The following is a 25839-nucleotide window of genomic DNA, read 5'->3' as shown; positions in this document are numbered from 1 at the left end:
ACTTTCTATGAGGATCAAATGAAATAATTATTACAAAGTGCTTTGCAGTGATTGGAATGTAATAATCATTTTATGAACAATAGTTATTAGGAGCAGTCATAGTAGAAGGCTATGTAGTCATTAGAAGGCTAAGAAAAGGCTTTTAGGCCTGCAGGAGTTTAGATGTTTATGTACACTTAGCTATCAGTCACTCAAACTGCAAACAAATACCAAATGCTCTACCAGGGGGCCTAGCCTATTTTGATCTAGGACACATGCACTCTTTAGGGCATTCTCCATGGTCTTCAAGAAGGTTCTGGGTTCTATTTGATAGTGAAGAACCAGAGTACCTACTCCCGAATCTGCTTGGTTCTCACACCATAGATAACAGGGTTGTGTGCTGGTGGGATAATCATATAAAGATTGGCAATAAGTATATGAACATATATGGGAATGTGGTGACCAAATCGATGAGTGAGGAAGGAGAATATGGCAGGTATGTAGAAGATATGCATAACCCCTACATGTGAACCACAGGTGCTCAGTGCCTTGAGCCAGGCATCATGGGAAGGAAGACAAAATACTGCATGGAGAATAAAGGCATAGGAAACACCAATTCAAATGAGATCCACAACAAGAAAGAAAGCAGCAAAGAAGCCATAGATGGCATTTACACGAATGTTAGCACAAGCTAACTTAATAATACCCATGTGTTCACAGTAAGAGTATGCAATGACACGAGCATGGCAATAGGGCAGGCAGTAGGCCAGGATGATGACAGGTATCATAAGCAAGACAGGGAGGAGCACAGTAACTACTCCAGTGCCAGTCAACACTGGAACTGTTAAGATACTTGTGTAATGAAGAGAGATGCAGATGGCCACATAGCGATCAAAAGCCATGCCAAGTAGGACACCAGACTCCATGCCAGTGAAATTGTGGATGAGGAACATTTGGGCCATACAACCTCCAAAGCTTATCTCATGGGCCTGAAACCAGAAGATTACAAGCATGCAGGGCACAGAAGTTGTTGGGAATGCAAGGTCAATTGTGGAGAGCAGAGCCAGGAAATAAAACATAGGATCACGGAGAGTCTGTACAATCCATATCACTAGTAAGATTGTGACATTGCCCAAAATTATGTATAAGGAGCAGAAGGGCAAAGACAGCCAAGAATGGATATGTTCCAGCCCAGGAATACCCAGCAGGAAAAAAGTGTTTGGGTGAAAGGCAGTGGCATTAGGTTGTGACATCCTGCCATAGACTGAAATGTCAAATGAAATTGTTCCTCCTTGGAAAAAGACCAAAAAAAATCCTATTATTATAATACTAATAGAGATGGCTATGTAATGGTTAACCCAAGTATTATTACAGAGAAGATATTTGCTATGTTGCTATTTCCTTCCCTATTCTTTTTTAATTTTTACCCACCTTACATAAGTTACCTACCACATACTCTATGATTTACTGAAATTGACTTCCTTGCTGTTCCTTACACATGACACTTAATATCTTCACTCTTTGCATTTTCTCTGTTTATCCTCTCAAACCTAGAATGCTCTCCTTCCTTGTCTCTGCCTTCTGGATTCCCTCCAGATTCCAATTATAATCCCTACTTCTATGAGAAGATTTCCTGAAGTCTACCTTCTGTTAATTATCTTCATTTTATCCTGGATATGGTCTGTTTCTATGGAATTGATTATATGTTATGTCTCCTATTATTACATAAGCTACCAAAAAGCAGAAACAATTTTGTCTTTATTTTGTATCCCTAGTGCCTTGTGCAGTGCTGGCACGTAGTAGAGACTTTTAATAAATTTTTGTTGATTTTATTTTACTTGACCTGGAGATAAGAAAGTCAATGTTACTGATTTGATTATGCAAGAATGTATTAGTTAATGAATTACTAAGCAATGTGGTTGTTCAGTCATTTTTTAGTCCCATTCAACTCTTTCTGCCTCTGTTTAGAGTTTTCTTGGCAAAGATACAAGATGGTTTGCCATTTTCTTCTACAGTTCATTTAACAGATGAAAAAATTCAGGCAAATAAGGTAAAAATTAATTGCCCTGGTTTACACAGCTACTTATTGTCTGAGGCTAGATTTAGAACTCAGGAACATGAGTCTTCCTGGCTCCAAACCCAGAATTCTATCCACTCTGCCACTCAGTATCCCTTATCTGGATAAAGATTGAACTTTAAGATCACTGATACTAATCACAGATATACCCATAAGCTTTGTTTTTGATGGTGAATTAATCCTTAACCTGTGTCTCTACTGAACAATAGTCCTGACCTAAGACCTTTATTCTAGTGAGAAAGTATGTCACTGAGCAAGACAATGTGGAAACCTTAAAGTAGTTAACTCCAGTTCAGAAAACTGTGAAGAAAAGTTATAGATATTCTCATGGAACAACAAGCAAACAAACAAACAAAAACTCCATTTAATAATATTATGTACCATTCTAGAGTTACACCAAATCTCTGTAAAGGGGAATTTCTAGTACATACTTTAACATAACAAACAAACAAACAAACAAACAAACAAATAAATAAATAAATAAATAAATAAATAAATAAATAAATAAATAAATAAATGAATGAATAAATAAATAAATAAATAAATGAATGAATAAATAAAAGAATGGATTCCCATATAGTCCAGGGCTAGGATTTCTCAGAATTATTATTCCTAGGTGAATTCTCTAAATGTCAACACTAGAGTTACCACCTTGGGGAAAAAAACAAACAAACAAACTGGGCAATCATTTTTAATAATTTGATATGTATTTATATGCACTTATAAATAAGCTGACCTTTAGCTATGTTGTTATATAACACTTTTTTTTCTTAATTTTCTGACCACTTTCTATTAGATTCTGCTTTTGAGATTCCTCTGCATTTACTTGAGCTTCATCTAGATCTGCCATTTTTTCTGCTCTTTGTGCCTTCTATGTATTTGCTGAACTAGAGACACACCAGCTGTTTCCCACACTGTGATGGTTTATAATATTCTCACCATCATCATCCTAGTGTAGTAAATGCAAATGCTGACCTTTGAAATTTTTATAAAAAGATACCTAAAACTCCAAAAATGATCTCTTCCATTTTTCTGTACTGTCTCTCTATTCTTTACTGAGCTCACTATGATCAAAGAATCACAGAATCCCTAACACTTAAATCTTTTAAGTGAACTGAGAAACTATCCATAGTACAATTCCTAAGTTAAAAGAATTTCCTTCACACAATAGTCAATTTGTCAAACTTCAGTTTGAAAACGTGAGTCTCAGAATCTTGTAGTTCTTAAGAACTCTTATAATCTGTCTGTTCTAGCAAACTACACACAGACATACACATCCATTGCATTTCTCTCAACTTGGAACATCTTCTGTTTCCTCCAGATATATTCATGTTATCCAACTTCTGAGCTTTATCAAAAGTCATGCCTTTTATGGGAAGCCCATCTTGACTACCGAAGCCCACAGTGATGACTTCTGTCTTAGTATAAATTATCAATAATGAATGTATTAAACTTAGATATTTTGGTCCTTAGTTGAAGTCTCTTGGTTTAGCTAGTTACTTCAGATAAAAACAGTCTATAAAAAGATAGGGACAGTAAACTATCACTGTGTCATGGATAGCTAATGACTGTATATTAAATTATATTGAGAGTAGGCAAAAGAAAGTCAGACCTAAAGAAACAAAAGATAAAATATAATGGAAAAAGAGAAGATAGAAACAAAAAAAAAAAGAAATAAATAGAGGTTACAGCTGTTGTGATCAGGATATCAGAAGACAAGGAAAGAATTAATGTTAGAAAAAAAAAAAACTTGTTCACAATTAGAGTTAAGCAAAACACAATTCTCTGCTTTACAAAGAAATGAGTTCCTATTATTTGGTAGTTTTCAAGTAAAAGCTAGTTACCATCTCATGAGGGAATCCTATTCAAGTTCTTTGGACTAGATGCCCTTTGAGTTTTTTTTTTCCTAATCCTTAGATTTTAATTATGAGAGCTGTAATATATGATCACTTCTTGTTTATATAATTTTATCACAGGAAAATTGTCATAAAATGATAACTATAACTGCAACAGCTCATTGCCCTCTACTCATTTTTGTCATGGTATAAAAGGATTGAAGGTTATTTTGACTGATTGATTGAAGGGATCTATTTCTGGCTTAGTTGTTTTATCATAGGGGAGGAAAAGCAAGAGAATTTAAGGCATTGCAAGTGAAGGTATCTAGAACAGGGGTTGGGGAAGGATTCTTGGAAGATGGCAGAGTAGGTCAGAAAAATCCAAGCTCTTCATTATCCCCCACAAATAAACAAACAAACAAACAAACCAAAAAAAAAAAAAAAAAAAATGTGCATCAAGGCATACCGAAAATGGTACAAAACAAATAAGAACAAGGATCCTCCTGGGATGACCAGAGATGACCAGAAGAAAGCCTCTAGGACTCAAGTTTAACTCATGTGAAGTGTAAAAACATTGGAGGATAGCTCCCAAAAGCAGAAGGTGGGGAGGCTTAAGGCTAGCTAGGTTTAGAGGGAGCTTCAAGTAGAATTACAGGAAGTTTTACCACTGAGTCAATTTGTAGAGTTGCGGTCAAAGTTTGGAAAGATTGAAGGAACCTCTGCTGATAAGTAACAACAGTCTCAGCTGTGCTGCAGAGACATGACCCTGAATGAGAAAGAAGAAAAATACTGGCGAGTGGAAGAAGTAGTGAAGCAGGCAAACTATGGGCAATTGTAGGAGGGTGAAGCTTTTAGTTTGGGGTTTTAGGTCAGAAAGAAGAGCTGAAGTGAAGGCTGAGGACTATACTCCCATCCAAGAATCGAAAGTGCTTACACTAATAGTTGTCATTTGTTTAAATAAACACAAAAAGGAGAAAGAACTCAACCATAGAAACTTACTTTTGGAATAAGGAACACTAAGATTCATCTTCAGCAGTAAATATTTAAGTAAAAAAAGCCTCTTCTACCCCAAAGAGTAATGTTGGATGGGTACCTAACAAGGAAAAATATATAAAAGGACTCAAAAAAGACTTCAAAATCAAATGCAAGAAATTGAGGGAAAATTTTTTAAAAGAGAATCATCCAAGAACTAGAGACATCAAGCTGGAAGGAAATTCTGAAGCCATCTAAATCAATTATCATATTTTAAAAATGAGGAAACTAAGATACATTGAGGAAAAGTATCCTCCCCAGGGTCATACCAATAATGTGATCCAAGATATCAATTCAAGTTTTCTTGCTTCAGAGTCATTGTTGAATTGAATTGAATCCAAGAATAAGAGAATATACTTTTTAAAGATAGACTCCTTTAAAAATCTGAGATGATAATTCTAGAGCAGGGATTAGAGAGTGGTGGGATAGCTCTTGTTGATCCTCTGAAAAACAGGAAACAAAGAGGCAAAAATGTTTAATCCTCCCTCAGAAAATTATTATCTTTTTGGCCCTGGGAAGTTATTCTGGGCCTTGATTTCCTTATCTATGAAATAAACAATAATAGCACCTCCTTTACAAGATTATTGTGAGTATCAAAGGAGATAATATTTATACTTTGAAGTGTTATAGAAATGCTAGTTATCATTATTGCCATTTTATGAAATGCATCTCAATATATAAAATATATTAACATAATTGATATAATAATTTTCTTGATTTAAAATCATGTAATCTATTATTTATAAAATAAACTAACACCATTCTTTTATTACCTATATTTTCATTGATTTCAAAATGTCCAAGTGTGTGATCTCACAGTTAGATTTTTGTGAAAAAAATTTTGACAGTCCTGTCAAAATCTCCTTTAGTCTATTTTTAGCTTTTGCCTTAATGATCCTTCTTTTATCTTTAGAGAATTAGATAAGTACCCAAAAGCCTTTTTCTTATTGCCAGGGACTAATTTACTAGATCTGGTAGCAAAAGGTGTCTTTTCCAGGTTTCTATCAGCAATCCCATTTAATCAGTCTCAGAGAAGGAGGTTTTATACTGGAGCAAAAGCCCTCTATGGTGTGATGTTCACATGAGCCAGGCATATTTAATAGGGAGGGATGTGAGTATCAGGACCCAGATATCTTAAGCTAACCTTAAAACTGCTGAAAGTCTTTGTCACCAGGAACTAAGATTTGGCAGTTGGGAATTTAGTTGGTTATGGATATTGTATCTGCGGCAAATGAAATTTTGTTTCTTCTTCTTTTGCGGTTCATGAGGAAGGAAAACCGTCATGAGTGGTGATTGGGACATTGCTGAATGTCTAAATCCAGCTGCCTTATGGTTCAAAGAATGAAGCTGGGTGAAATCAAGTCATATTCCTTTCTTCACTCTGACATGGAAGATATGTGACCCCAGAAAAATAGGACCCAGTTCCAGGAATAAAGGGGACATTGTTAGATAGGTATATATTTTAAAGCTTCAAAAATGATGGAAGAAAGGGAAGGAGTAAGAACAGTATTCATTCTTGTATGAAAAGGTACACAATAAGTGAAAGGATTCCCTGGGATTTTTCCAAGTACAATTAGCTTAATTTGAACAAAAAATGCTAAAGAAAATTCACTAAAATTAGAATGAGAAAGCATATTGGTACCATGGAGCAATCTCTCTTCCTTCTTCTGGAAAATTTTCCTGATTCCAGGTTTAAACTTAACAAAAGGCTTCCAGCTGATTACATCAAATTAAAAAGCTTTTGTACAAACAAAACTAATGCAAACAAGATTAGAAGGGAAGTAACAAATTGAGAAAATATTTTTACAGTTAAAGGTTCTGATAAAGGCCTCAGCTCCAAAATATACAGAGAATTGACTCTAATTTATAAGAAATCAAGCCATTCTCCAATTGATAAATGTCAAAGGATATGAACAGACAATTTTCAGATGATGAAATTGAAACTATTTCCACTCATATGAAAGAGTGTTCCAAATCACTACTGATCAGAGAAATGCAAATTAAGACAACTCTGAGATACCACTACACACCTGTCAGATTGGCTAAGATGACAGGAAAAAATAATGATGAATGTTGAAGGGGTTGTGGGAAAACTGGGATACTGATGCATTGTTGGTGGAGTTGTGAAAGAATCCAACCATTCTGGAGGGTAATTTGGAACTATGCGCAAAAAGTTATCAAACTGTGGGCTTATATCCCAAAGAGATACTGAATAAGTAGACTCATTTAGGTAGAATTGTCATTTTTATTATATTATCTTAGCCTACTCATGAGCAATTTGGTATATACCTAATGATTTATATCTGCATTTGTGTGAAAAGTATTTTGTAATTGTGTTCATATAGTTCATATAGTTTGTCTTGAAAATGAAAAGTGGGGGGAAAAAGCCTGAAGTTCCCAGAGGTAAAATTGCCTCATTGTAAAGTCAGTTAGTACTTTACCTATTTCACAGAATAGTTCTGAGGAAAGTATTTTCCAATTCTTAGAAATGATATTTAAAAGGAATTATTTTATATAATTATTGTTAGAAAATTTGCTTTATCTCTCATCCTAACAGAAAGAATTTTAAGTTCTCATTTATTATACTGAACACTTGTACTTTAATTTGAATAGTCATAGGTAGCATTAAAGATACAAAAGTTTTGATGTAACTAAATAAATTCTATTGCATTAAAGGGAGAAATGTTTGAATACTGTGGTTTCAGTGTTTCATTTTGTTTCACTTAATATAAATAAATAAAAATAAGTACTTAATTCTGACGTATATGTGGATACTATAGGCCTAATATTTTGTTGGGTCAAACAATTTATCCATTCTATTATCTATTCCTTTTTTTATAAGGGAATGCAATTCAAGTGCTATAAAAGATATTGGCAACTAATTAGATGAGTGAAAAAGAAGATACTGTGATTACTTGATGAGAATAATGATAGCTGAGGAAACCAATAGAAAAAAAAAAAAAGTTCCTGAGCACACAGGTGAGAAGATTGTTGTGAGCTTTTATAGGATGTGCAAAATAGTTTCATGGGATGTACATGGAGAGGATACCTGGCATAAATTTCACACATATTATATTCTAGGCTTATTATACAGGTAGAGTGTTATATTTAATCAATAACTGGGAGAATTTGATGTTCTATAAAAAGATATTCTCCATGCTTTTGTCTTGGAACTGTAAGTTTATCATTGAATAATGGCATTTGGTAACACATAATAAAACCAAATGAATACCAAATTGCCAGGTGGCACTTAAAATTTTAGGGTATCCAACAGGAATTTCATAGTCATTAAAAGACTATGTCAAAGATCCTTTTGTGATAATTTCTGCATGGGTCACTATCTATAGGAAGTTTCACTGAGACCTCTCATTCTTTTCCTGGGAGTTCTATAAATTTTACATATATATATGTATATATATATATACATATATATACATAAATAATTGTATTTTCATAAATGTAGTTTCATTTATAATTATCTAATATGGCATATTATTTATATATTTTATATTTATAGTGTATATATATAAAACATAGATAGATAGATAGATAGATATGGATAATATTTGATATATATCTATGTTATATATAATCTTCAAGAGATACATGCCAGAAAAAAAGAACAAAAACATCTGAAATCTATATTTCTAACTCTATTCTCTTATGTCAGTGGGATTAGTGATTGCCTATGAATTGTGGCAGAGAATGAAACAATGAAGTATCTATCACTAGTTATTCATTTTCCTCATAACAAACCCCCACATTTTGTATTTATATGCATGTGTGTGAATGTGTGTACTTATGTATATCCTTAAGGATATGTGTATTCTTTTTGTGTATATGTATTTTAAATGAGCATTAACTCCCAAATACCCCAATAGCAACGACTTTTTGAAAACACTTGATAGGAGTCTTGAAATGTGATAGTACAAAATTATTCTCCACTAAGTTGTCAAAGGGATTTTCCCAAAGCATGGTCCAGACTATGTTACACAGATATCCATCTATACTTCTCTATGCACAGATACCCATTCTTATTCAACAAAATCCAGTGACTTTTTATCCCCTTCATAATCAAAATCAAATACAAATGCTCCACTGGGCTTTCAAAGCCCTTCATAATCTTTCTAGTATTCTTATAACTTATATTATCCTCTTCATTCCACGTGTAACTAGCCATCCAAAGACACTGGACTCCTTACTATCTCTTTCACAACACACTTTCTATGTCAATGTTTTCCCTGTCTGTCACTCATGTCTAGAATTCTCTCCTTACTGATCTGTGTCTAATGACTTCCTATGCTCCCTTTAAATTTCAACTAAAATCATATCTCCAAAAGAAGTTTTACCTCACTCTTTTTAATAATAATGCCTCCCCAATATTTTTATTTACAATTAACTGTATATATTTTTCCTTTGCACATAGTTATTTGTATGTTATCTCTCACATTAACTTGGGAGTTCCTTAAGAAAAGGAACATGATTTCTCTCTCTCTCCTGTCTGTCTCTCTATTTCTTTCTCTCTTTCTCTTTCTCTCACTGCCTCTCTTTGTCTCTGTCTCTGTCTCTGTGTGTGTGTGTGTCTCTCTCTCTCTTTCTCTGTGTGTCTCTGTCTCTCTGTCTCTGTCTCTGTCTCTCTGGGGGTGGGTGGGAGTGTGGGGGTGTAGGTGTGGGTAGGTGTGGGTGTGTGTTTTAACTTTCCTTATTTCTGCATAGGCATGTAATAAATATTTACTTGTTATTTATTGACTGTCTTGCAAACATTGTAGAAAAAAGTACAGTTAAAATCCTTGAAGATCTTTTTTAAAAGTTTTGCAAAGTTTTTACATATTAACTCATACAAAATGGGAGCATGGCAACAGAGGCAGGAGATGATTTTCACTTACCTCATAATTGTTATCAAAATATTTAGTCCATGAAATCATCTTTCATACTTGCCTTAAATGCTAGAATCTTAAAATTGCAGGGTTGTCATTTCAGGTTATATAGTCTCAACTAAAACTCAGCCAATATTCCTTAAAAAGATTCTCCTCTTAGACTCGCACCCTCTGGCATCAGCATCAATTTCACAAGTATCCTAATCAGCAACTTTCCCCTACACAACTAGTTGAGAAAACATTACTTTTCCCAGAATAGTCCTCTAGACTTTTTCACTCAATTACTGGTCTGTTTTCTGTCTTTTATAGGAAGTAAGAGGTAATCCTCTAAGAAATGAATAATCACTTTTTAAGTATTCACAGGCCATGTAGAATTAAGCTGTCCAGCAATGTAGAAATCATGATGTTCACAATTATTTGAGATCCAGTAGTGAGGCTACAGAATACTAGTAGGCAGCTAATTGGTACCAGGCCTGTAGTTTTCAAATTTGATCTCTGACTTATTAGCTATGTGAATCTAGGTTAATTACTTACCCTTTATTTGTTCCTGTTTCTTTACCTATGAAATGGGGATAATGATAGTATCTTCTAGACTTATTAGTAGAAAGCTAGAAGATCTCAAGAATAGAGAAATGGGTTTGGAATTCAAATTTAAAATCAGATACATACTAACTGGGTGACCCTGGGTTAGTCATTTAATCTCTATTTGCCATCAATGAAAAATCTGCCACAATGAAAAAAAAAAAAAAAAAAAAGCACTCCAGTATTCTTGCCAAGAAAATCCCATAAACAGTATGAGGTGAAGAATCAAACATGACTAGTGATTGAACATTGGACTTATGATCAATACTTAGGATAATAATTAAAACATGTTTAACATATTTCCTGGAATGTAGTAAAAAAAAGTATAAACAAATAATAGTTGTGGTAGGCCATGAGATAGTTAAGGAAGATCAATCAGGTCTGCAGAGCCATGGATGCTCACCTGTCCTTGGCTATCCTTTAGCCACTTAAACATAGAACTAACACCAAATGCTCTACTAGGGGCCTAGATTATGTCAGAATTCAGTACAAATGCACTCTGTAGGGCATTCTTTCTAGGCTTTAAGAAGGTTCTGGGATCTATTTGTCAGTGACAGCCCAGAGTACCTGCTCCTGGATCTACTTACACTTAAAGGACAGGAATGAGTGCTTGTGAGCTGATCAAATAGAGGTAGGCAATAATAAACATAGATATATTAAGGGATACATCAACCAAACTGAAGAATGCAGAAAGGTAAAAAGGCAGGTGTGTAGAAGATACATATAACATGTACATGTGACCCACAGGTGCTCAAGGACTTGAGTTGGGCATCATGGAAAAGAAGAAAGACTGCATGGAAAAAACAGGCAAAGGAAATACCATTAAGAATGAGATCCTCAATAAGAAGGAAAGTAGCAAAGAGGCCATGGATAGCATTAAAATGAATGTTGGCATAGGCCAACTTAAGAAAACCCATGGGTACAAAGAGTGCAAAATTAAATGACATTGGTAGACGAGACGGCAGGAAGCCAGGGTGATGACAAATATCATGAGTAAGATAGCATGCAGCGCAATAATCATCCCAATGCCAGCAAACATCTGTGAAATCAAGATGGTTGTGTAGCAAAAAGGGGTGCAGATGGCCACACAGCAGTCAAAGGACATGATGAGTAGGACACCTGATTCCATGCCAATGAAGCTATGGATGAGGAGCATTTGGACTATTCAGCCTCCAAAGCTGATCTCATGTGCAGTGAACCAGAAGATTCCAGGCATGTGAGGCATTATACTCCAAAACTTATTTTTGTGAGAATATCTTTAGCACCCGTTCCCGGATCTGCTTGGTCCTAACACCATAGATAACTGGGTTGAGCATTGGTGGGACCACAACATATAAATTGGCCAGGATGATGTGGATATAACGAGGAACATTGTGCCCAAAGCGATGAGTCATGAAGGAGAAGAGGGCTGGGGTATAAAAGGCCAAGATGACACACACATGGGAACCACAGGTACTCAGAGCTTTGAGACGGGCATCCAGGGAGGGGAGACGAAAAACAGCTTGTAGAATCTGACCATAAGAGACAGCAATGGCTATAATGTCAAATACCAAAAGAGAAATAGCACACAGACCATAGATGATATTGATCCTGATGCTTGCACAAGCCAAACGGGCCAGGCCCATATGCTCACAATAAGTGTGAGGAATGATGTTGTGTCCACAGAAAGGCAGACGCAAGATCAGGAACACAAAGGGAATCACTGAAAGGAAAGATCTCACTAGCACTCCAAGGCCAATTGCTGCCACCACTCTATTAGTGAGAATGATGCTATAGCGAAGTGGGTTGCAGATAGCCACATAGCGGTCATAAGCCATGGCCAGGAGTACAGCTGATTCCATCCCAGTAAAGTTGTGAATGAATAACATCTGTGTCAGACAGGACCCAAAAATGATCTCTCTTAAGCTGAACCAGAAGATGCCCAACATTTTAGGGATGGTGGCTGTTGACAAGCCCAGATCAATAGTGGCCAGCATGGCTAAGAAATAGAACATGGGCTGATGGAGACTCCTCTCAGTTTGGATCACAAACATTATGATGATATTCCCCACCAGTGCAATCAAATACACTATGCAGAAAGGGAAGCCAATCCAGGTATGGATAGATTCTAGGCCTGGAATGCCTAGCAGCAGGAAGGAGGAAGGGTGAAACTGTGTATCATTGGATGTGGACATCTTGCCTCTGGATGGGTATGTTCATGTTCAACACAGGGTGCTCACCTTATGAATGGAAGCCCAGTAGGATCCCGCTTTACTTGGCGATCCTACAGAGAAATAAAGAGATTAGAATTTTTTTACATTTGCTAAATAGTCTATGAGTCAAAGACTTATACTGGTCATCTGCCAAGTGCATATCCATATGCTGAAAAAGAAAAAGATATAGAAATATATAATCATGACATTCCCATGATATGAAAGGACTATTACAAATTGAAGTACTAACAACAGACATAGCCCACTGTAGATACATAATGAATGTTTGTTTATTAGACTAAAGAATAAAGGAAATTCAAAATAATGATAAATGTTTAAGGAAAAAAACAGTTCTAAATAACCTGATCATATTCGTTATCAGCTTTATCATTCTCTGAATCAATTCAAACAAATCCTGTTTACATTTAATTTAGTACCTATACTTATGTATTTATTAATATGGGAACATAACTAAGTGAATGAATGGATGGATGGATGGAGGGATGAATAAATAAATGAATATACAGATACAATATAGACCCTAATCCCAAGAGTTTGCTATCAAAAATGGGAAAGAACTACAACTATAAAATACAAGTAGCTATGAAAAGGTGACAGCAGTATAAAAACTTTTGTAAGATCAGTGTAAAGTGCTATAAAATTATATAGTTTCACTTTGGAAAGTAAAGAAAGCAATGAGTAAGTCAAATGTGGTTTGAATTTTCAAGAAAGGAGCATATACACATGGATAGTAAATTGGGGAGTTGATTTCAGGCTTGAGGAATGGTATGAATAAAGGCAAGGAAAGAAAAAGTCAAGATAAGAAAGAGCAATAGAGAGTAGTTCCGTTATCCTTTAATACAAAGTATATTAAATAGTATGTCTGGAAATGTTAACCCCCTGCCTAGTTAGTCTCTTCATGTTCATAATTATTATTATCATTATATTATCTCATCCTTCTCTTCTCCCATACAAGAAGCAAGGAAGAATGTCCTTCAAATTCTATTTCTTGCATTATGTTGCAATGGAAAAATTACTTGCAAGAAAGACTTGAAAATTTAATTCATGTTATTAAAATTTTCTCCATCACTTTTCTTAATATTATATAGTAAAAACCTCATTAAGCCAAGTACTTATTTAAACTATCTATTCTTTTCTTTTTTTTTTCTTTTTCATTTTCTGCTGAGGCACTTGGGATTGTTACTTGTTAAGGATGACACAGATAGAAAATGTGGTGTCTGAGACTCAGTTCCTCTTGACTTCAGGGCCAGTGCTTTATCTAATGCACCATTTAGCTGCCCCACATTTATTGATTTTTCTAGGTTTAAATGTTCACAATGGAAACTTAATATTCTACTCTCTCAAATGGTAAGAATTAGCTTATGTACAACCCTGAATTGCTGTGAACTTCAAATTAGATTATAGAGGGATAAAGAAGGATGCTTTTTAAAAATTCATGTTGGCAATGAAATTGAAATAGAATGTTCCAGAAAAGATAAATAACTCACAAAATCAAGATAATTAAAAGATATGTAGAAAAAGAGGAAAGTAGCCTGTACAGAAACATGGACTATGCCTGCATGTAGAGACTGTATGATTGTGAACCTGAAAAGGACTGGCAAGGAATCATTTGGGTCAGTACAAAGAGAACCAAGAAAGAAAAATGCTTTGAAAACCCATGGAGCAAATTACATAAAAAAGAATGATGATCAGTGATGTAAATTACTTCTGAGACCAAGAAGGATAGAGATAGAAAGAAATTAATAATGAAGAAATAGTTGGCAACTTAGCAGAGTGGAAATAGAAGCAAAAAATGTAAAAGGTTGAAAAATCAGTGGATGTGAGAAAGAGGAAACTAAAAATGTGTTCAGCTTTTTCTAAATTTGGCTGAGAAATGAAGACAAGTAAGACAATATCTTGAGACCATGGTAGTGACATGTGATGTTTTATAAAGAATGAATGAAATCTGGGTTTAATTGTATGTGATGGAGAATCAGACAGTGGAAAAGAAGTTTGAAAATTAGTGAGTATGGTAGTTCAAAGTGTTTATCCTCCTTAGGAGCTAGGAGGGGATAGAATCAATAGGAGAAGTAGAGAATTTAGCCTTTGTAAGAATGATACTAAAAGGGGCAGCTAGGTGGCACAATGGATAGAGCACAAGCCCTGAAGTCAAGAGGACCTGAGTTCAAATTTGGCCTCAGACACTTAACACTTCCTAGCTGTGTAACTCTGGGCAAGTCACTTAACCCTGATTGCCTCAGCAACAGAAAACAAGAACAAGGAAAACTGGCAAGGAATTTCTTTGAAAACCTGCGGAGCAAACTCCATAAAAAAGAGTGATGATCAGCAGTGTAAATTACTTCTGAGGTCAAGAAGGTTAGAGATAGAAAGTTAGTAATGCAGAGATCACTGGCAACTTAGCAGAGTGGAAATAGAAATAAAATTGTAAAAGGTTGAAAAATCAGTGAATGTGAGAAAGTGGAAACTGAAAAATGTGTTCAGGTTTTTCTAAATTTAGTTGTGAAATCAAGACAAGCAGGACAATATCTTGAGAATGTGGTAATGATGTGATTTTTTTTAAAAGCATAAATGAAATCTGGGTTGTATGTTTTGGATAATCAGACAGTGGAAAAGAAGTTTGAAAATTAGTGAGCATAGTAGTGCAAAGTGTTAATCTCCCTTAGGAACCAGGAGGGGATAGAATCAATAGTAGAAGTAGAGCATATAGCCTTTGTAAGAACGATACTAAAGAAAAGTAAAAGAGCATAAGAGATATAGAATGCTCAGAGAAAAATTAGGAGCATTGAGTTAAAATCGCTGAGTGACCAACTTATAGAGTGTCAGATTCATTATAGAAAAAACACTTCCAAATATTTGTTAGAATGCTATGAAAAAATAATTGACTCTCAAGAGATTATGGCATTCCCATCACTAGACATCTTCAAGTAGTTGATGTATTCCCTCTGTTGTTCCTTCCTACTCTGAGAATTTTTAATTTTGTATATTTTGAAACTGTCCTTATAACTGAATACTTTATCAGATTTATAATTGAGATTTCCAGTAAAAAAAAAAATTTGCTATTGTATAGCTTAGGTCATAGTGGCTACATGAGGATTTTGGAGAAATGGGTATTGCTAAGAATATGAAATTCCCAACACAAACTTTGCAGGACCTTAGCTAAATTATACCAATATCTACCCTCATCTAGACCTAAATTTGGCATTTTGTTTCACTGGATTAATGACCAAACTGAAGCCTCTACCTCTCCCATCTTGGATTTTTGCTAGTTTCAACTTGCTACTGATATACCGACCACAGCTGCTGGGATTTGATAACTCCTACATATACCACTTATTCTTCTAATCTTCTAGTCGTAGGGAGAAGCCACAGAATATATAGTTAATGAGTTTCAGTAAAGGGAATTCTTCATGGATTTTTCATCATTATAAAAATAGCTTGTTTTTTTTATTTTTTTCTTAGCAATCTATTATTCAATTACAAGGTGGTTACTCTTTTTTTTTTAGGATATAAAGAACCAGTCCTTCATGTTCCTCTCATCCATAAAGTGAGACTTCTTCTTTTTGTAATACTGTGTAAAATAAATCTGCTCTTCTAGGGACACAAAATGTATATAAATTCCAGCAAGGGAGATGTACACAAAAAATTATCACCCAATGAAAAATAATGAATTGAATAGCAAATGATATAGGCCAATATTTCTGAAGATTGTGATTTGAGTCCACTCAGTGTCAAGAACTGAAATTAACACTCTGAGAAATTGTACCAGGAAAGATAGAGAAGTGTTGAATTTTTTCTTATTTCTTTACAATTGTAACTCAATGTAAATGCACAAGTGAGTTAGTCTTTGAATATACTTTATTAGATACAGCTATTTTATAGTTGTTTATCTGACCACTTTTGCATAAAATCTCATTCTGAGATTTTTTCTAGCTTAGATGAACTTCATCTAGACACTTTCTTGTCTCCTCTCTACCACTGCCAGATTAGAGACTTCTTGTCCTCTTTAATTCATTTTTGGATTTCCCCTAGTCACTATTCATTGTAGTATCAGCAAAAGTATCCTCATGCATTTTCCTCAATTACTGACAGTGAATTTTCCTACATACATCCTTATATGTATGTATACATACATATATATGTATAGAGATATGTATATGTGCATACATGCATGCACATACTTATATACACCAGCATAAAATTAATCTTCTCGTTATCTTTTATATTATTTTATCTCCCTTTCTTTATATCTACCTCCATTCTGATTCAAAGAATAATATCCTATAAAGGAACTCAGAGGTAACTTAGTCTAATTGCACAGGGAGCAAAGTCCTGTTAATAATTTGCCTGGTCTTTAAGCTTCAGGGGGAAGATATTGATTAATATAAAGCTTAGGCTGTTCATTTCATTTTTGAACCACTTCAATTGCCAAATAGTCAACTTGAATAATTTATACTTCCATATCTTTGTTCATTGCAATTTCCATACTAAATAATATTGTCCCTTTCTCTTTAACTAGTCAGGGATTCCCATATTACAAGTCACTGCATTGTATGAAGCATTTCTGGCCATTCTACTTCATGTTATTCTTCCATATTGTCTGTTATAAATTAAATTCCATTAAACTTTTTGGCCAAGTGCAAGGTGCCCAAACTAAGTTGTAGCCTGGTTGCTGTAGTCATTTTGTTAGCTATATGTAATGATTCTGGTTGTCTGGGGTCAGGAGTCTGTATGAAGACAGAAATGTGGTAATCAGAATTATGTGAACAAGTACACAAGGTGTTTAGTGATAATGTTGAAGAAGGAAGAGAAAGAGGAAGGAAGGAAGGAAGGAAGGAAGGAAGGAAGGAAGGAAGGAAGGAAGGAAGGAAGGAAGGAAGGAAGGAAGGAAGGAAGGAAGGATAAAAGAAGATGAAGAAGGATGAAAATCAAAAGCAAGAGAAGAGAAAAAAAAAAGATTATTTTTCTCTCACTTCCATGATTTTGCATAGGGTATCTTCTGAAACTAAAATGAATTTGTTTTTCCCAAATTTTAGGCTCTGTAGCTTCATTTAACGCTTACCTTATTGCCAACTCCAATGAGAAAAGTGTCTGTCACATATAACTCTCAATGACCTTCTCTGATGATATTTTATTTATTTATTCTTCTAAATATTGTCCAACTTTCCAAGAGGAATTAAGGTCCTAGAAGACATGTACTATTTTCTAACTGTTTTTGCACTCACCCATGACCTATCAGAGACTCTTGTTACTTAGTAAACACTTAGGAAATACTTCTTGTATGAATGTATGAGATAACATATTTCAGGGGGTGGTTATGAGGATCAAATGAGATAATCACTGTAAAAAAGATTTGAAAATAATGGGGGTAAACCCTGAAACTGTGTCCCCTTTAATCTGTAGAAGAAGGGAGATTGGGGTCTCAGATTCTACCCTGAAAGAGCATTTGGTCACATACTCTATTGAGTTGAAAATTATCCTGGGATCACTCCCAGCTTGAACTCCCAGTTAAGTGGTCTCATTTAGTTGGAGATCTTGACCTGATATTCTTATTGAGTGGCTTGAAACTCCAAGATAAGTACTCTTTTTTCAACTGGAAATTTAGGCCTGGAGGCATTGACAGCATTGAGGGACTCTCATTCAATTTTGAATGGAAGCCCCAGCCTCAGACTGATAATAAAAGACAATTCTGAACTCTAAATCTCTGCCTTTGCTATTTCTATTATAACTGCAGGAAAGTAAGTATCTTTATAGTAATACAACCAGGATGTTTTCTTCCTTCTATGGTTCTCTCAAAACTTTATTTACCTGCTTCCTTTAACTTTCCTTCATTTATTTATTTATTTATTTGTCTAAATGCACTGCACCTTAAGTATACATTAAACAGGTTCCTTGAGAACAATGTATTTATATATATATATATATATATATATATATATATATATATATATATATATATATATATATATATATATATATATATATTTTTTTTTTTTTTTAACTTTTCATCCACATGACCTAGCAGAGTACCTTGCACAGTTTAGGTATTTTACAAATCTTTAGAGACTAAATGTTATGAAGTTCTTTTATTTTTTTTAAGGAACAGACTATTGGTCTGATTGTAGTCTCAGGAGCACAGTTCAAAGGAAGAATGATGTAAGTATAATCTCAGGGATACTGTACCAAAGCTCCAAGTAGTCTCTATCATTTCAATTGTTTTAAGTATATAATTTCTGACTTCAAGATATCTGCACAGATTCAGTTTATAAATGCTGGCTCTGGGAAGTCAACTAACTTTTACTAAACCATAAAACCAGGATGTTAATAGAATCCTAGAACTAATCTATTAGCATATCAGTAGTTTTCAAAAAATTAACAAATTAAAATTTAAAAAATCAAAATCTTTATTTGAAACTAAGTTCAAAGTTACTATTCTAAAATTAATAATCTAAACAAACTTCTAAACTGCACCCCAAAACATTTTAACTCTATAATTACACTGTCTATATTACATCCCTATATTTTTTTTTTTATAGAAAGTTAGCCAGCTACTAACAACATAATAATAAAATCTTTGCCTTTTGAATTGGGGATAGTCTAAGCCTAGAAAAACTTTTGAGAAATTTCATAACATTGGTCTAGAACCTGAACAACATTTTGGGGTTCAACTTTAAACCCCAAAACTAAATTGACAATGTGGTGTAGTTGACAAAGTAGAAAATATTGTATGTTCATGTCAGGTAAAGCAGAAACCAATAATATAGATCTAGTCATAGAATCAACACAGCTAAAACAAATGAGAAACTTCTAGGAATATTGGAGACCACTGTCTAATATGTCTTCTAAAAGTGAGGAATAAAAGAAATTGTAGATGTTTGTCTTATGTTAGAGGCCTTATATAATCTATTTTGTACAAAATATATGAATAATGAATCTTTATTCTATGACTATGAATGTTTGTATGTCATTTCAAACTAAGAAAACCAACACCTTTCAAGTGAAATACTTTATGTCTTTGGGTAACTTGCTCCTCTAGCTTTGTTCCAACCCTATCTGCCTGGTATCTCTCCAAACAGGAAAAATTTCAGGAGGCCCAAAGTTCTGGATATAAGTTAGAGATTTACTTACCAATTTGGGGAGCAGAAGTATTCCTGTGTGGCTCTCATCTACAGGCGGCACCCTAGACTATGCAATCTCAAAGAAGGAGAGTTTATTCTAAAGGCATATCCCTGTATGAGTAACTTCCTTCTTCAGGTTCCCCAACCCTGGCATTTGGGAAGAGGAACTACAGTCCTGAGGTCTAGAGCAGGCTTTATTCTAGGTTAATCGCTTTATTACTGAAGCAGATTTTCAGTCACTAGGGAATGATTGGACAGGTTTGGAGTTGAGGGATTCCAAATTGCCTGTGGGAATCTATTGACACTTTGGTTGAGCCTGAACCAACTACCTCTCTGTTTATGTTATTCCTTAAGAAGGAGAGGGACCGCAGGAGGTTGTTATCTTTCAACTCAATTATGTGATTCAGGCCTATGAACTAAAGACCAGAGGCTCACTAGAGATTGCTGGAATAAATGTAGTTAACTCATCTCCTCCTCCCCAACACACAAATATCCTCTAGGAATAGGGGAGAGTTGGTCTGAGATGAAAAAATAAAAATATTAGCCTGCAAAAAAATGAGCCTTTATTAGACCATTCTAATGTGGTGTGGGAAACAGTAGACAATGGACAGGAAACAGTATCATAGTTTAGATAGACAGAGGCTGGTCTATCAGAAGGACAGCAGAAGCTTACTTTGTTTGTTGATAGTTGAATGCAAATGGTTAAAATAATTCCAAAAATTAATGGATGTATCTATTGTTGAAGTTTTCTAAATTTCTGGTACAAAAATCAATTAAAATCTAAACCTTGATATACTTCTTGGCTCACATAAAGACAACTTTCATGACTTCTCTAACCTTGACAAAGCATGCTTTGTTCTCTAGATGCAAACCTCTATCTTCCTGTTCCCCACCCACTTTTTATATCTCCATTCCCTTACCAGCCCCAATTTTTCACTTTTTCTAAGATTCCATAGGGTTTCCTAATGGATAGCTCAATTTTAATTTTTAATTTCGAATTCAATTTCCATAACCTCATAATCTACAGCTCTCTCTTTATCAGGTATCCAACAACAACATAAACATAAAACCAAAAATTAAGACTTCTAAGTCTGACTCATTCTTGGAAGTGCTGCTAATGGAGGGGAAAGTGAGGGCAAGCCCATGTCAGGGCCTGGTATCTCGCTCTCCTGAAGTATCTTCCTCCATTCTCAAGATGGATAGAAGTAGTGAAGCTTGAAAGAATTTGATCTTTAATTGTGAACAAGACTTAAATTATACATTCTTCCAAAACTTCAAAGTATTCTGTAAAGGGACAGTGTTTCATCAAACTTGAAGGAGAAGCCAGAGACAGGAAGGAAAAAAAAAAAAAATGGTGTGTGAAAATGGGCCAGCTTCTTTACTCATGAAACCTAAGGGGCTATTTGACCAGAAATGTAGGGATCCTTCACTTACTCATTTAATGTATATTTATTAAGCACTACAGTATATTTAGAATACCATGGAAGATTCTAGAGGAGAATAAAAAATATAAAAATGAATGACTTAACTAACCTGTTATCATGAGTCTAACATTTTTATGAAGGGGATAAAATATATATGTAGATAAATATAAAACTCTGTATTATTATACCACAAGACAGAAATTTGTAAGATGTTAAAGGGAATCTCTGAATAAAAATATAATTCTGACAGTAACATAAAAGATGAAATGGAAGGAAAATGCAGAAGGATTTTCTGCATGTTTTTCAACCTGAACAATATCTACTTTCTAGATGTAATCACAAAATAGACCACTTTTTTCAGCTTTCTAGATTTTTATGACATTAATCTCTCTTCATTCTCCTCCCAGCTATCTCCTACATATTCATTTGCAAGTTGCCTCCCCCATGAAGCTATGAATTCCTTAAAAGCAAGGATATCTTCTGCCTTTGCTTTATATATCCAGTGCTTATCACAATGTCTGAAATATAGTAGGTACTAAACTAACAACTATAGGGAGTGGAGGATGACAATGTGGACCTTCATTAGATCTGTATTGGTGGGAACTGAAAAGAGAGGATGGATAAAAATATTAAAAAGGAAAGAATATAAAAATCAAAGGAGAGGAAAGACAAAAAATAGAGAGTTGTTATAACTGGAATACTGGAGAGAAATTGTTGCCACTGTCATAAGTGGTGAAATCAAAAGAAACAATTTTAGAAGGAAAAGTAACAAACTCTGGTATAGTTAGGTTCTCTGATGTGAGGATATTTGAAAGCCAAGTCTGGAGTTCCATTGTGTAGAATCAATATACATCCTTCAATGATATGCCAATTAAACTTTGGATCTGGAAAAATGAATTGCAGGAAAAAGCAACCAGTAAGGTCTAAAAATAATGTATACAGTACATGCTGAATCCAAAGATGGGTGGATTTTCAAGAAAGCAGATAAAATTACTTTTTAAAAATTATATCCTGTTACCATAGCTAGGCTGAGCCTATTTCCATTTCTTGGGAAGCCCAGAATCCTATTGAGGGCAAACAAATGGATTGAGGTTGTTGATCTATTAGATCATTTCTGAAAAAACATTTTCAGTACTTTCTCTTGGATTTGCTTGGTTCTGACCCCATAAATGACAGGATTAAGAGCAGGTGGGATCACTACATACAAATTGGCCAGAAGGATATGGATGTATGGAGGTACTTTCTTTCCAAAGCGATGGGTCATAAAGGAGAATAAGGCAGGTGTATAAAAGGCTAGGATGACACAGACATGGGATCCACAGGTGCTTAGAGCCTTGAGACGGGCATCCTGGGAGGGGAGGCGAAAGACAGCTTTAAGGATTTGCAAGTATGAAAAAGCAATGGCTATGATGTCCAAAAAGAGGATACAAATAGTGCCCAATCCATAGATAATATTAACTTTGATGCTGGCACAAGCCAATCGAGCAAGACCCATGTGTTCACAGTAAGTGTGGGGGATGATATGGTTCCCACAGAATGGTAGTCGAAGGATCAAGAACACAAAGGGAATCACTATGAGAAAAGGTCTGGCTATAATCCCAAGCCCCATCATAGTAATCACCCTGTTGGTAAGGACAGAGTTGTAATTAAGGGGGTTACAAATAGCCACATATCGATCATAAGCCATGGATACTAGCACAATTGATTCCATGCCAGTAAAATTGTGAATGAAAAACATCTGACTGAGACAGGCTCCAAAGCTAATTTCTCTCAAATTAAACCAAAAGATACTCAGCATCTTGGGGATGGTGGCTGTGGACAAGCCCAGGTCAATACTGGATAACATAGCCAGGAAGTAGAACATAGGTTGATGGAGGGTCTTCTCAGTCTTAATAACAAACAAGATAGTGATGTTCCCCACAAGTGCAATTAAATACACAATGCAGAATGGGAAGCCAATCCAGATATGGAAATCTTCTAGTCCTGGGATACCCAGCAACAGGAAGGAGAAGGGATGGAATTGTGTGTTATTGGTAGAGTGCATTCTTTGTGTAATTGCAAATGGCCACAGTCACAGGAGAATTATTCTTATTTAATTTATTGAACCCTGCTTCATGCACCCTGTCTGTTATCCTAGAGATAAATTTAAAAAAAAAATGTAAGCTTTTTTCATTCATCAAACATGCAAGTATTAGAATCATATAATCTTAAAACAGAATGAAAACTCAGAGGCTTATCCAATTTGTACCTCAGGATATAGATTCCCAATGATGGTAATCCGGATTCTATTTGAAGTTCTCTAGAAATGAGTAGTTCAAAATCTATTCTGTATAGCTGTATAGCATAAAGAAATATTCAGGAAATATTTCTTTATATAGATTTAAATGATCACTTTCTGTAATTTTCTTGCAGTTAATCTACTTCTGTGCTTTGGGATCAATTGATATCCACCATAAATTTCAACATATCTATATGCTATTCAGGACTTCTACAGGTTAAATGCCCTGAATTCCCCTATTCTTTTTATGTATTATCCTGATTATCCTTCTCTGATTGTTCTTCACATTTTTAAATTCCCTTCTCTCTATATGTCTCCAAGAACTAAACACCATTCTCCAGATACCCCCTAACAGAAGCAAAGTGTAACCATCCAAATCATTTCTATATACATTTATTAAGCACAGGATATATACATGGCATTATATGTTTGGTGGAAGGGATACAAATTAAAACAAAAATAAGCAAACAATTAAAAATAGTCTCTATTGTCAAGGATTATGCATACATTAGTGAATACAATAACCACATATAAATGAAAGGAAAGAAGAAAGGAAGGAAGGAAGGAAGGAAGGAAGGAAGGAAGGAAGGAAGGAAGGAAGGAAGGAAGGAAGGAAGGAAGGAAGGAAGGAAGGAAGGAAGGAAGGAAGGAAGGAAAAAGAGAGAGAAATGAAGAGAGAAATTAAGAACTAATTAATTAATGATGACTGGACAAATTTTACTGCATTAATATAATGGAATAATATCATAACACAAGATCAGAACACAAGATATTATTCCATTATATTAATATAGTAAAATTTGTCCAGTCATCATTAAAGAATTAATTAATTAATGATGATTGGACAAATTTTACTGCATTAATATAATGGAATAATATCATAACACAAGAAAAGATAAATGAAGAGTTAGAGAAACATAGAATCATCCATATGAACTGATGCATCTTGAAGTAAGTAGAACCATAAGAATAACAGAAATTGTAATTTGGATTATGAAATGCTTCAGTACATAGAGAGGGTAATCAGGAAAACTCATCTTCCTGAGTTCAAATCTACTTTAAGCAAATTGCTTGACCCTATTTGCCTCAGTTTCCTCATCTGCAAAATTATATGGAAAGAAAATTGCAAATTATTCCAATGTATTTGCCAAAAAAAAAAAAAAAGTCACAAAGAGCCATATGTGAATGAAAACTGACTTAATTGAATGATAATACTTTAAGCACTCACATGCTAAAAGGCAACTTCTCTTTGACCCAATATAATAACTAATCTTAGCCCCAGAGAGAAGATAATGAAACACTTGTTTCATCCTTTTACCCCACCCTAAGCTTTACAGTGGAAAAGTAGGAAACTATAAATTATTATTGTTGCATTTTCTGGCATCTGGTTATTGTACTGTTCATTTTTTAAACCGTTTTTCTTTGTCACAAATTGATGGGGAGGGGCAGCTAGGTGGCGAAGTGGATAAGAGCACCAGCCTTGAATTCAGGAGGACACAAGTTCAAATCTGGTCTCAGACACTTAACACTTCCTAGCTGTGTGACCCTGGGCAAGTCACTTAACCCCAGCCTCAGGGGAAAAAAAAACAAAAACAAAAACAAATTAATGGGGGCATATATATTTGGAAATAGTTAAACAGTTACAATAATAATAATATTATTAGTATATATATATAAATGTATATATATATATGTTTTAACATTTGTAAAACATTTTTTTAAAGACTATTACCTAATTTAATCCATAAAAAAAGATATTTGTGAATAAGGTACTTCTATGATTTCCATTTTATTGAGGAGAAATGTCCTATTGTTTAGGAGGCAGACCATGTAGCACCCACATATCTATTGTCGTAAACACTGAAGATGACTAAATCTTCAGGCTGAATAGTGATCAAGATAAAATGTAGCTTTTTCTCCGTTAGACCTGAAATAAAAAAAAATAATAATAAAGTCAATAAGAAGCTTCAAACAATAGGTAATCTCCTAGCAAATCTGGGACCAATACTTCCTACTGCAAACAAAGATAAAGATCCATCAGAGAGAATAGCAAAAGCAGAGACCTTCCCTAAGATACTACCAAGTTAATTAGATAGCTACAAGAGAAGTTGGACAGTCAAAGGAGCAACTAGCTACCAGAATCCAGGAGTCTACTACAATACTCACACTTACACAGCTTGAGTGTAGAAAGAGGGGAAGAAATTGGAAAAGAGAATTAGCATTGTTATAGCACCTACTGATGAGAGATAGGAAAGAGGGAACCCTGTTGGTCGGCACAAAGGTGGTCGCTGGGCAGGCAGGAACACTTACATGGCCAGAAAGATAACATATTTTGGGGGGAAGGGCTTCTGCAAAGAGAGAACTCCAGATTGGCTCTTTTATACCTAAAAGGGGCTTGTGGACGGTGCCCCAAGTTCTGGCAGGCTT

The 25839-nt window shown here is 34.7% G+C and overlaps 2 protein-coding genes and 1 pseudogene across 2 annotated transcripts; all 3 read right to left on the bottom strand.

Moving 5' to 3' along the window:
• Positions 1-302: 302 nt before the first annotated feature.
• LOC141559885 (olfactory receptor 52J3-like) lies at positions 303-1232 on the bottom strand (annotated as a pseudogene).
• Positions 1233-11620: 10388 nt separating this feature from the next.
• Positions 11621-12556, bottom strand: LOC141559884 (olfactory receptor 52E2-like). Its single transcript, XM_074297540.1, has one exon. The coding sequence runs from the start codon at positions 12554-12556 to the stop codon at positions 11621-11623; it is 936 nt and encodes a 311-aa protein (XP_074153641.1).
• Positions 12557-22242: 9686 nt separating this feature from the next.
• Positions 22243-23184, bottom strand: LOC141559883 (olfactory receptor 52E2-like). Its single transcript, XM_074297539.1, has one exon. It carries the CDS (start codon positions 23176-23178, stop codon positions 22243-22245), a length of 936 nt encoding a protein of 311 aa, XP_074153640.1. The 5' UTR covers positions 23179-23184.
• Between the last annotated feature and the right edge of the window lie 2655 nt (positions 23185-25839).

This window comes from Sminthopsis crassicaudata, chromosome 3 (assembly GCF_048593235.1).
Source record: "Sminthopsis crassicaudata isolate SCR6 chromosome 3, ASM4859323v1, whole genome shotgun sequence".
NCBI lineage: Eukaryota > Metazoa > Chordata > Mammalia > Dasyuromorphia > Dasyuridae > Sminthopsis > Sminthopsis crassicaudata.
This window is presented reverse-complemented; position numbering and strand designations above follow the sequence as displayed.

Bases quoted from the DNA above. Each gene is read 5' to 3' on its own strand.
- LOC141559884 (XM_074297540.1), bottom strand. From the start codon at position 12,556: ATGTCCACATCCAATGATACACAGTTTCACCCTTCCTCCTTCCTGCTG.
- LOC141559883 (XM_074297539.1), bottom strand. From the start codon at position 23,178: ATGCACTCTACCAATAACACACAATTCCATCCCTTCTCCTTCCTGTTG.